The following is a 12,905-nucleotide window of genomic DNA, read 5'->3' on the forward strand; positions in this document are numbered from 1 at the left end:
ATTTATATAACTGTAAATTTAAATAAATTAAATGAGTATTATTTTTTTAAGATAAATGCCTATTTAAAAAATAGAAAAGGTAAAAGTGTCATTTAAGAAATTTTAGGAAAGACAAGTATTACTTCTTTTTTACTTTTTACTTTTTACTCATTTTGATCGGGGGGGGTCATTGCTAGCATGTAGACATTTTATTTTCCTACACAAATAAATATTTAATGTTTCTACTACGTAGAGAATTAATATTTCTATCCATAGTTGTGAAAACTAAATCAAACAAACGAACAAACATGACTCAGTTATCGATCCATTAATTCCTGAAAATTCAATTAATTAAATACTTGTACAAAATCAGTAAGAAATTACTTTTGATATACTCTTGAATCTTTAAAAACTTCTAATATGAAATATACCTTAAAATCATAAAGCAGGTTATTTCCAGGGAGAAAAACCTATATTTATAAAAAAAAAAAAAAATACAAGGTCCCTTTGCTGCCATTTCAGGTGAGGTCAATGTATATACTGCGCCATCAAAACTTGCTACTATGTTTAAAAAATGTATATTGAAAACCCCTTTAGTTGTCAAAAAGAAAGATCACATACAACTTTTCCTGTGAAAGAATGAACAACATTTAGAACAATCGCTTCCTGCAGTCTGCGGCTCCACAATAGCATGGCATTTGCTTGATCTTCCCATCAGAGCCCAACACGCTATCCAGAGCATAACCATAGTCATACGTTAATTCCTGCAAGAAATCCAAGAGATTGCTATAAATACTCCAATAAAAATTTTGAGAACGGATTCAATGACTTTTTTTCGAAGAAAGTCATGTAACTGGTTTCTTTTATATATATTTTGTTTCGGAAAATTGAAAAAATTATCTAAAGTTACGTGGATAAAAAGTCACCGAATCCATCCTAAAAAAATTTGGAAGAAATAATGAAAATGAGATACCTGCAAAGGAGGTATGTTGTCCGCAGCAAACAGCATGACCCGAGCCAACCTCAAATCATCGTGTGTGCTCAAAACACACTGAACGAACAGATTAGGCTCACAACAATGGTTTATAAATCTAGCAATATTTCCAGTAGATCCTGCATCAATACAAAACTCTGGCACACTTTCGGAACTTAGATCATCATATTTGTTCAAAATATCTTCAGGAATCTCTCCATCTTGTGACCTCCTCTGTCAAAATTTACATAACCCAAAGAGACAACATTTGTTTACATCATGAAACTGAAGCAGCTGACAAAAACGATGTTACAAAACTTGATAAGATTCGATACCTCTCTACCACCAAGGCCCTTGATCGTTTGCAAAGCATCTATCTCAAAAATATAGTTGTTTTCCAACACGATATCCATGTCTTCTGTTCTACCAAGTATTCCTGTGTACTCACAAACTGGTGCTCCAGAAGGAATAAAATCCCAGGATCTGACAGCCCATCCTTTTTTGGCAGTCCGGAAAACCTATGCAAAAATTTCATTAAATACACAATTACAAAACCAATATATTTTTCATTGATAGTCCAAAAATATGAAAACCAATAAAATATGCAACCTCCAGACGATATCTAATTCCTTTTTGAGAAGTTCGGTTGACACAACCTGGACCACAACCACATTTGGGACCACATTCAAATACGACATCTTTAGCTTCTACTAACCTGTCAATATATACCGCATAGCCCATCAAATACAAAAGCAAATAAATTCATAGAAATCTGAGCAAACGAGTTTCTAACCTGCCACCATTCCGAGATACATAGGGAAAATCAGAGCCATTGCGCAAAGCACATGCACATGTTGTTGGGTCATTACAGGATCCTTTGCAATTGCATCCAGTGGCATTAGTGGGAAGCTTCACATTTTTTGCTACCTTAAGAGACTTGGAATATGTGAAACCTGTAACGATATTAAAAGACTAGAAATCAAATATATACTCTCCAATTCTCTGGTGCATATCCTCTGCTATGTGTAATTAGGAGTCACTCTAAATTAATCATAATATAAAAATTTTAGTTATTTAATTCAATGGGAGGTAGCAAATGGTTTGGTTGATAGTTGATATCTCAAGATTTGAAAAAGTAATGAAATTCAGTAAATAACACAGATGAGGAGAGATTCATGAAAGGAAGAGTTGCTGACAAATAAATTGTATCCTCTAAATAACATATAAACGATATCATAATTTTTTTTTTTCAAATTCCTCCCACTTCAGATAAAAATGAAATCGGCACTGAAGCACCAATACACAAGTTTTTAGGGTATGTGTCCTTGTTAAAGACGTAACCAACATAAATACTTTTGGATAAATTTGAGATCCATATCGGAAGAGTGTTGCCGAGATTTAAAAAGAACAATCTGATACGTTCTGGTTTTGGAACTATTCATTTTTGGATATGTTTGGGATAGAAAACATTTAGTTTTATATTTGAAGCAGGGAGGCACAAACATTCAGTTTCTTATTCCTTCACAAGTTCACCAAGACTGCTTGGAGCGGTGCGCATGTTCAGTGTCTTATTCCTTCAGTTTTTCTTTTGTCTTCTTCCTGAGGTATTTTTCCTTCCTCTAAATATAGGCTAGTTTTTAATTCATTTTAGCCTAATACTTTAAACGTGCACTGCACTCTCACATTTCGTTGAATTGGCTAAAAAAATAGTGAAACCTAAACATGCTCCTTACCCACTGAAGATAGACATGAGAACACTTCATCAGAAGGGAGGAAAAGTAACCCTCTAGAAAGGGAATTTAACTTGGCAGATAGAGACAATCTCAAAGCTCTACTTAAAGTGATGAAAAATACAGTGAGTGGTTTCTTCTCAGCTGATAAAAGAGTAAGTACGAGTACATCTCAAAGAGAGCCTAAGTACCCTGACCTAAAGCTAGGTACTCCAAAAAAGTAGCTTAATGTAAGCTGTACAGCAATATAATAGTCATAATGTCAACACTACCTCAGAGTGGAGCAAGTAAATTGTACGCACCAAGCTTGAAACTTATAAACTGAATTCTAAATCCTCTCAAGGATTTTGTGAGAATATTTGCAAAGTAGTTCTCGGAGTTGATAAATCCAGTAAATAGTTCCTTATGTATTTGGACCTTTCATGAGATTGGAAGCAACTTGAATATGGTTTTTTTTTAAAATGACAATAGCATTTAGGTTATTCTATGAACTATAGCACACACACACACTGGTTTTTCTTAAAAATGACAATAGCATTTAGGTTATTCTATTGCAAATACTTTGTTTAAACTTGCCTGTGGGTGGAACAGGGGGATCGTCTACCACATTTGTAGCTGGAATGGGTATATCTTCTTGACCTCCAGTGATATCCTCACAAACCAATCTAAGAAAAAGAGAAACAAGATTTTAAGCCAACATAATTTTAATAAAGCACACTAAATATTCAATTTATATGCCTTTTTACCCTCGTATTTCTGCTATAGATTGAGGTACACGTCCATAAGTAAAAAATACCTGTTAACAGAGTAAGATAAAAAAAAAAGAAAGATATTTTAAAGCCCCACTGCTTAGATTACAAATTAAATTACCCTAAGGAAACAATTGGTAGTCAATTAGAACAAGACAACATATTGATTCTGTTCTACATTTTTGTGAATTTAAAATGAGGTTAAAAACATCACAACTATATTTGCACAAATACCTGTCTCAAATCATGATCAGTAAATAGCAAATTTATAAAACAAACTAATAGTTGACAAAACAAGAAAATGTTTTCGCTGATATTAAGGAATTATGCTAAACCTGATTCGTGGTTAATGTAGGTTGCCCTTCAAGCCTCCTAAGTCGAAACTTGAAGACTTTAAATCCAGCTATCCCTGTCTCCGACCAATGATTGACAACCTGCAAATAAAGAAAGAAAAAAAAAAAGTGCATAAAGAATTTTAATCACAAACCTTAACTTGCATACAAATGCTGCCCCTATTATTCTTAATCGGCAATTAAAAAGTGCAACATTTGAGTCATGAGTAAATGCCACTATGAGAACTAGAATGCAATGGGAATTAGAAGAAAGTCAACATAAAATATTTCGCACATCACGTCTACCACGAGAAAAAGATTGTATGACCAAGGCAAAGGAATTGGAAGTGTTAGGGTGATGAGTGCATGGATTAGAACGTGACAAAGGACCAAAAAAAGGTTTGAGCGTAGACTAGGAATTGTGCATTTTGAATTGGATATTTGTATTTGTTTTTAAACTTTTTTTAAGTAGAAAATTTATCTGTTCATTAAATGTTTTCAGACTAATTAAGTGCTTATTGGATGAGCCTTGTAGTCTTAAGTCCATAATATAAATAACCTTTTCGTAACAAGTTTTAGACTCATTTGAAATAAAAGCTTATACCTTTTTGCCATATAAACTTATAAATAGAAACCTTTTGTAAGATATTCAAGAGAGAAAGATAATTGCATGTTGGATATTTTTCCAATTGAGAGAATTGTCTCTCTCCAGGTTCTTAGAAACTACTTTTTCTTATCCTTGAAGTTCCTAATTTAAAGTGGTGATTCTTCCTCAACTTATCATTCTTTAGGGATTCAGTGGTTGTTCTTCCATTTCTTACCTCAATCTCTAGTTTTCCTTATTAACTTCTCACCTTTCTTATTAATTGTCCCAAGAAATTCATGTTGAGATGCTAGAATTTTGATCCAACAAGGTTTACATCAGTGCAGCAAGATATGAACTACAAATTTATAGACCTAGCAAGTTTGAGGGATTAACTTCCAGAAAAGTTAAAATTGACTTATTTAAATATCATTTAAGAAAAATATATAGAAGGTCACAATATGCTTGGTGTAGAGGATAGAAGAAATCGCAACACATTGAGAATAGATTGAGAAGTCCTCACTTGACAAAATCCTTCCCCAAAAGTGTGACAATTCAAATTTAACATTTTAAAAATACTTGAAATTTTAAGCTCTCCAGGATTATATGATCGTCAAAATGAAAATCCGATTACTGATGAACAAATTGAGAAAGACTTTCAAAGAATTACCTTGTACAAGCCATCATAAGTGTATACTTTCCCAGAGTAACTACTTGAAGAATCATGACCTCGAATCACTCTAACAGGCACACATTGCTCCGCACAATTCTGCAATTACAGTTTAAGCATGTTAGACGTGTCTAAGTAACATCAAAGAACCCTACTTGAAAGTACATACAAAAATAATATACAAAAGAACAACCTGAAAAACATTGATACAACACAAACACCCAATAAAACAAATTCAAATATTATAGCATACAATGGATACATTATACAACATGAAAAATCAATAGTTTAAACAGAAAAATGAGTCACTACAAGCATAACAAAATACTAATTTATCTAATTATTTTGAATATTGTGAATTCTGGTATTCACATATTGTTAAGAATTAGATTTTAAACCTAATTCAATCTTATAAAACCGACTTGTAAGATGAGGTTTACACCTACATATATACTATAATTTGGTCTTATCTTTAGTTGATGTGTTACTTCCAACACACAAATTGTGTTAATATTAAAGTTGTAAAATAAAAGTAAATAAAAATAATATGCAATTCAAAGTATTTGAATTGTCTATGAAGTGTTTGAGACTACAAGACTCACGCATATCTAGCATGAGTGTGACCAATGTTGTTAAACTCAAGTTTATAAACTCATTGAACTTTCATAAACTTGACTCAGACACCAAATTAACCTAAAAGTTTATCTACATAAAAATATTATAAAATCTATTAATTATGTATATGCATGCCACAATCCTTTTAACACAACATATAACAACAATTCAACATTCAATACTATGATCAAGAGAAGTCACAAACCACAATAATAAAGCATGATAGTACATTAGTTTGAAAACCTTGAGTACAACAAACACTATTACTTGGTATTTTTGATTTGTGATTCGTGGAAAACATTTCAAAAGACAACTTGGCCCCAAAACAATTAACATAATTCACAAATATCATGGACTTCAATAATTTCAACAATCCATGAAAATAAAATTGGTTAAATTAAAAAATACGAAATACTGGTTCACAATTGGGTAGGGGAGAGAGGTACAACTACTATACAAGTTCTCTGGTGATTTCCAAATATAGGTTGCGATAAAGTGAACACAGCTGGGACAACTTGTGAGGAACTAAGAAATGTTGCTTGTGCTAGGCTGTTTAGAGGTAGTAAAGGTGAATATATTAGAAGTTTCTCATCTTTTTTCAAAGTCTGAAAGTCTTTATATGTTGAGATAATGGGAGCTATTTTAGCCATTGAACATTCTCAAGTGGCTCGTCTTTGCTACGTAAGGAGTTCTCAAATATTCAAATTGTTCCTTGATAGAACAAGTTGGAGAAAGTGTGTATAGATATGTAATCAAAAGGTGTTAAAGTCTTCTCATAATTAGGGATGGTAACCATTGTGATGATAAATTAGCTTTTTTGGATTTAGATAATAAGATTCACTATAAATGGTATGATACTATGCCATCAAAGATGGTTATTTGTATCCTCAAAGTACTACTATGCCAACAACTATGCTTTATGGTAGAAAATGTAGAGCTTTAAGATGACAAGTGAACAAAATGAAGCAACAAAAAAGGATAAATGTGTGGTCTCACACAAAAAGGAACAATAGTAAATAAAAATATCCAAAGAAAAAATTGGAGAAGCACCAATTGAGAAGGAAGATATTAGAAAATTGATTATGGTGGTTTTAACACATTCAAAGACATCTTATGTAAGCCTTTAGCAATGATAATATCTTGCATACCTTTTATGCATGGGAACCATTAGTGGAAATTTTTTAAAGGGAAATCATGGTCAATATTGTCCCTAAGAATTTTGTTTTTAACCAAACCCAATGGTAGCATGTGATCCATAAAATCAACCTCAACAAGTGAAATATTGTAAATATTACAAAATTCTGCTCACATGCCATAGAACAACAAATAATTTACAAAGAATTATATAATCATCCCATTGAACAAACCATAACTCTTGTGATTGAATGATGCAATCCATTATACTAGCAAGAAAAGAAAAAGAAATTATTAAAAAATAAATAAGTATTGAGAGATCACAAAAATGGCAAACCTTGAGAGCCAGGTTCCCACGCTCCAACTTTTGATCCCGAATTTGACGCTTATCACCAGTCAAATTATGACCACCTTGACCAGTGTACACAACATCCTCAGCATTGTCCTGGTCATCCTCATACATGCCCGACAAAACAATTGCAATAGCAATTGGAAATTCAAGGTTATACTGTGACAATGAAATAGGAAGGAACAAGGAGCATTGGTTTACGTTTATATTGACAATACGAAATTCCAATCAAATTTTGAATATGTATTCAAATTAGTAAAAGAAAAGCAATACAAGAGAGAGCTAGAGAAACTCTCCCTACAGACCAATACAATTCAAAAAGTCATACCACCCAATATTCCTTTATTCCTTTATGAAACAAAGCACTATTCTTCATCTTATTACTAACCTTAATTTCCATCTCTAGGCTATATCTATTTTGGCCTTCATGCAAACTCTAGTAGGCTAATCCATGTTGGATCATTAGTGGAAACCCATGAAAGCCAATACTTCAAAAATGCAGAGTACCAACATTGTATCTATGTCAAATACTAATACTCCTTGGATACTAAGTGTAGTATCAGATGCCCAACAAAAGGCCCCAACAATTATAGTCTCAAAATGTGATCTCATTCCACAAGACCAAGTGCTTGGTAATCTAAAGAATGGCAAACCAAGTCACAAACTGTCACTTCTTTTTTCTTCTAGTGCGAACAACAGAGCATTATTTGATTTCCAATAATCAAATTAGGATTTATGATGCTTGATTATGCATGGGTAACTTGGACTATAATGTTGACCACATTTAAAACAAAGTCCCTTGATTCTATTCATCAGCTCCTGCTACGACTTGCTACATTGATTTGCTTCACCTCCCCAATCCATTGTTTATACTCACTATCCAAAATATAAGCAAAACCAGTGTAACTTCCCTAGAACAACCTTCTACTGAATTCAAGGTTGTCAATGCAACAATCCTCCAAGTAGGGCATGTATTTTGTCCACTTATCATCCTTCCAAAGAAGGGCACCCAATCCAAATGCTACTCTTTTAGTCACACATCTGCTATCATTTTGTTCCCAATAGGTGGTTTGAAAACTAGCACTTACATCAATGGCTCCTCCATCAAGCCATCCAATAAAACAACCAATGGATTGATCCTTCAACATTGGTGAAATAAAAATCATTAGAACCTCAAAAGTTTTTACAGATTTACTATTGAAGATCTTACATTAACAAGAGATATGACCAAATTATAATATATAAGTGGTGCAAACCTCACCTAACAAATAAATTTTGTGAAGTTTAGGGAGGCTAAAATTCACTTTCTAAGATACAGTGTTATCAATATCAGAATACAAAAAATATCGGAAAGCTACAAATTCTTTATAAAGTTATGGCGGAAACCATATCGGTTTATGGCGAAAACATGAAAACATAGAATTAAAAGAAATATCATATATGATATAGATAATTTAGAAAGAAAATATAAAAAAAATAAGGGCGGCGACGGCAGCGGGAGTAAGTAGCAAGGTTAGTAAAGTGAGGCTGAAGAAGAAAGACTAGGTGGATAGGATAAAATAAGTTGTATTGGGCCAACCCATTTGTTAACAAAATATAAGTTGGGCTTTTAACACACCCTGCAATTAGGCTTATGTTATATGCGTAGTTTCCTTGCAATTAGGGTTTCTTCCACTTCTCCACGCCACAGCCGTTCTTTCTTCTTCGCACCGCTGCTCTGTTTCCTTTTTTACGCCTCTTGCCCACCTTTTCTGCCATAGCCATTCCGCCCCAACCACCCATTATGCAAAAAGCAGCTGCCATGAAAAACCCACATCACCATCGCCTTCTTGTGGCGGCAGGCTGCAAAACCACCACCTATTTCCGTTATGGCATGGCAGCGCCATAACCAAGCTTCAATAACACACTTAAGATTTTATTATATTAGCCGCTATCAAGCCACTTATAAATATTTAGTCTCACATCAAGATAATTAGTCCTCATGATAAGAGAGTTTATTCAAGATCTCACCTCAACTAAAGACATGTCCAATTTATACAACACAATCCATCAACCTCAAATCCATCATTGATGACTTTAATCTCTCCTAGTTCAACGACAAACCAATATAGTGCATTACTTTTACCTAGTGCCACACCATAACTCACACATGAATCTGCACCAACTAATGTGCATCTCAACAATGTTCCCAATAAAACAATGTAGGTCTCAACCTTTGCTACCAACCCTTTTCTCCAATAAACGAAGCAAGTTCAACACAGAGTGATTGTCCTCAGACAAGAAAACAAAGTAGGTCTCAATTTTCAACCCACCCTTTTCTCCAATAAATGAAGCAAGCTCAACACCCAATGAATGTCCCTAGATAGCACTAATGTGATATGAGACTATTAAGAGAAGGAAAGGTGTTTCTGCCAGCATTCAACTTTAACAAATGAGGTGCTTGCCAACATAATGCATCTAGAAACAACCAAGCAATAATAGGATGAACTAAATGAAAAATATGTTGATGGTTGAAGGGCAAAGTTCATCAAGCTATTTTAAATAATACCAATTGGGTTGTATTTTCCTTTAGTGTTTCATCATGACAACACTCCAATTGGTCTTGCCCTTAGAGCAATGCTTCTCAATTTTTAAGATTCATATCATCCAGCCTCTAAAACATCATTTTTATTTTCATACACACTACTCAACCAAAAATTGACTATTATGGAAAAAGAAAGCAAATTTTCACTATCAAACCCTAAACATGTACTCAAAAGGTGAGTAAAACATCATCGATAAGATATTAATATCTAATTACTATGTATTCAATTCAGTGAAAGAAAAGGTAATTCATTATGATAGGGTAGACAAACCTCTAAGCTCCAATTAAAATTTTAAAAGCCCTATCCCCCAATAACGTACTACTAGTTTCTTTTTCCAGTAACTAACCCTATGAAAATAACATTTATAGTTTATGATCTATAAAACTTCAAATTAGACTGTTAATAAAATTTAGGATAGAAAAAGAAATTTCATTACCGCTTTGGCATAGGACTGGCCCATAAAATCAATGCCATTCAACCAGTGACTATGAAAACCAACTGCAACCATTTCAGCACGAGAATAGAACTGATACCCAACTTCAATACCTACCATAACATGTAAAATTAAACCAGCTGAGTATGGAACTATCAGCACTATAAAAGCTGATCAAGAGGCAGTGTCTATGTATGTGAAGGGACAACAAAAAATAAAATCCACTAGGTATATAGGCTAAAAGTAATAGCAATGAAATATGGCTATTAGCTACCAACCTGGAATGTTGCCAATTCTTTTCTCAGAGTACAATATCTCACTATTTTGCATCATCTGCAAAATAATGCCCAAATTGGAGATGGTGTTAAAAGAAAACAAGTTCATCTTACAAAGTACAATTAAATTGATTTCTATTAATGAAATTATCCAAATCAACCAAACGATACTATAAATAACAATAATAAATGCATAGATATGTTTAAAACAGTTAATTTTATTGTAGAGATAACTGAAATAGTCCATTGAATTGTTTCAAAGATACAGCTCATAATTAACTAATTAACAAAGTGAATTCATAAAATATTAAGTATCCATCGGTAAAAAATTAATGGCAATGAAAAATGGATAGTATAATATTATGACAATGCTATTGACAAGGGTCAAAAAAGTAAAATGCTATACTAGATCACACATAGAAAAAAGAATCACAGGACTTATAACCAATATTCTACCAAATAAAATAAAGCCCATGAATTTTCACTTACCTTGGATATTGCCTTAAGGTCTGGTCGTTTGGCAGGTTTCTTTGAATCTACAGGTGGAGCACCTTTCTAGACAAATTAATAGATGAAGATTTTTAGTTAGTTCATCGTAAGACAATTATGAAAGAAAAAATCATCAGTAAAGCAGAAACTATACTCCAAAACTGAACCAGCCCATATGTTATGTTACACAGTTTTAGCAAAACAATAAAATAAAGAAACATTATCAACATCCCACCAAAAATGCACCCACCAGTTAACCATTTCGTCATTGGACATTTCAATAATATCATAACGCTAGCCGTATATTAGACACACTTGACCATTACATCCACTAGTGGTAATCAATATTGGCATACAATCACATTACTCTTAATCACTTATGAGACAAAGTTAACAATATTTATACATGTGTGACAAGTGGACGCTGAAGGGAGAATACCCAGAAGTGACTCAGTACACTAAATAAAATTCATCCTGAAACTTGCAAGAAAATTCTTCTAATGCCCAATCAAAAGGTCAATCACATCAATCAAAAAATATCACTGGCAAACCTAGCAGAAAAAATGACATAGGTCAGGAATAGACCAAGGCAACACACACAAACCACATAACAGGACATGCAGTCCAATGCAAAACATTAATAATTCCAATTCTTAGCTTAACTCTCCAATGAAAACATTCAGAATGCTTCTTTTACTTAAAATAAGGACCTCAAGAAGCCTTTTATAGAAAATATCTAGGACCAAAACAGAGAGACTCATAATCACATTCATATTATAATCCACAATTAACAAGTAATGGACAATCAGACACACTAACCTTTGATTTTAAAGCCTTCTGAGAAGACTTCTTAGAAGTGTTAGCATCCTTGGGCTGAGTCTCAACCTTTCCACACCTTTTTTCTTCTTCCTACACATGACAGAATTACAATTTCAACAAATCAACATTGCACAGCAGGAACACATTGTCTTACTCTGAAACTCACCTGAACAAATTGCAGATAATGTTTATTGAACAATCTTATAGTATCTTTAACTTTAACTGTATCACTCTTATCTCCAGATTGTCCAACTGCATTCTCTGGTTTAATGTCATCCTTGTCACATGCGGATGGTTTTTTCTTCAGCAGTAAAACAGACTCTTCTTCCACAGATGCTTCTTCCACCACCAAACTCTCACCGGCACCACTCTTTCTACTGCGCTTCTTACCCTTCTCTTCCTTAACATTGTCTTGGCATTTGTCCTTCTCTTTAACTACTATTGCATTTGGTCCAGCTAGTGTCTTCTCCGTTTTCTGCAGCGCTTGAATTCGAGCGCTGGACCTCCGCGGCGTGGTTGGAGAAACCTTCGATTTTTTCAATTTCTTTAAATCCGTATCTCCATTAACGCCATTCGTAACAGACGAATTCGAATTTACACTATCCTCCCCTCTTGTGGAAACCATTAGAGGCTGATCAACAAGGTCGAGAGCTTGAGCAACCATAAAATGACCTAGGGTTTGGAAAGGGTTTTTGATTTCGTGTTAGGGTGGTAATAACACCTTCACTCGAAGCTGAGAGGCGCCATTCCCCACATATTGGAAAATTTTTCAGTACTTATTATAGTCTCTCTTTCTTCCATACAAATCAATCTATCTATATTTTTTTCGTTTTTATTTTTCATTTTTGACGTTTGGGTTCCCGCTTTCGATTTTGATATCCCTCGCATCATAGATGAAACGCGGGCTTCGAATGTTCGGAAATGAGGGGATGTATGAATGCTTGAAATCCTATTAATTACTGAAATTAGTTTTAAATTGGATTAGAAAACATGTCTTTCTACCTATGTTGTTCAATTCCGATATATATATATATATATATATATATATATATATATATATATATATATATATATATATATATATATATATATATATATATATATATATATATATATATATATATATATATATATATAAAATAATAATAAAATGCGATAGATTATATGTATATAAAAAATGTATATATAAT

At 33.3% G+C, this 12,905-nt stretch overlaps 1 protein-coding gene across 1 annotated transcript; it reads right to left on the reverse strand.

Annotated features, from left to right (window-relative positions):
- Nucleotides 1-311: 311 nt before the first annotated feature.
- Nucleotides 312-12,571, reverse strand: SUVH4 (histone-lysine N-methyltransferase, H3 lysine-9 specific SUVH4-like protein). The gene is made up of 15 exons (XM_028083698.2): nucleotides 11,882-12,571; nucleotides 11,716-11,805; nucleotides 10,897-10,962; nucleotides 10,411-10,465; nucleotides 10,136-10,245; nucleotides 7,103-7,273; nucleotides 5,017-5,115; nucleotides 3,767-3,865; nucleotides 3,429-3,478; nucleotides 3,259-3,347; nucleotides 1,746-1,905; nucleotides 1,562-1,667; nucleotides 1,288-1,470; nucleotides 953-1,186; nucleotides 312-743 (listed from the first exon to the last, which is right to left on the reverse strand). Exons 1-15 carry the CDS (start codon nucleotides 12,377-12,379, stop codon nucleotides 630-632), a joined length of 2,124 nt encoding a protein of 707 aa, XP_027939499.2. The 5' UTR covers nucleotides 12,380-12,571; the 3' UTR covers nucleotides 312-629.
- Nucleotides 12,572-12,905: the final 334 nt, after the last annotated feature.

The sequence above is a fragment of the Vigna unguiculata genome, chromosome 1, assembly GCF_037176805.1.
Source record: "Vigna unguiculata cultivar grain cowpea cultivar isolate G323 ecotype 2 chromosome 1, ASM3717680v1, whole genome shotgun sequence".
NCBI classification, from domain to species: domain Eukaryota; kingdom Viridiplantae; phylum Streptophyta; class Magnoliopsida; order Fabales; family Fabaceae; genus Vigna; species Vigna unguiculata.

What these genes read in the sequence shown, in the direction of transcription:
- SUVH4 (XM_028083698.2), bottom strand. Translation starts at nt 12,379, where the DNA reads ATGGTTGCTCAAGCTCTCGACCTTGTTGATCAGCCTCTAATGGTTTCC. An exon ending in GAATTAGATATCGTCTGGAG is followed by an intron (nt 1,471 to 1,561) that starts GTTGCATATTTT and finishes ATTTTTGCATAG; the next exon opens with GTTTTCCGGACTGCCAAAAA. An exon ending in AGGGCCTTGGTGGTAGAGAG is followed by an intron (nt 1,187 to 1,287) that starts GTATCGAATCTT and finishes AAATTTTGACAG; the next exon opens with AGGAGGTCACAAGATGGAGA.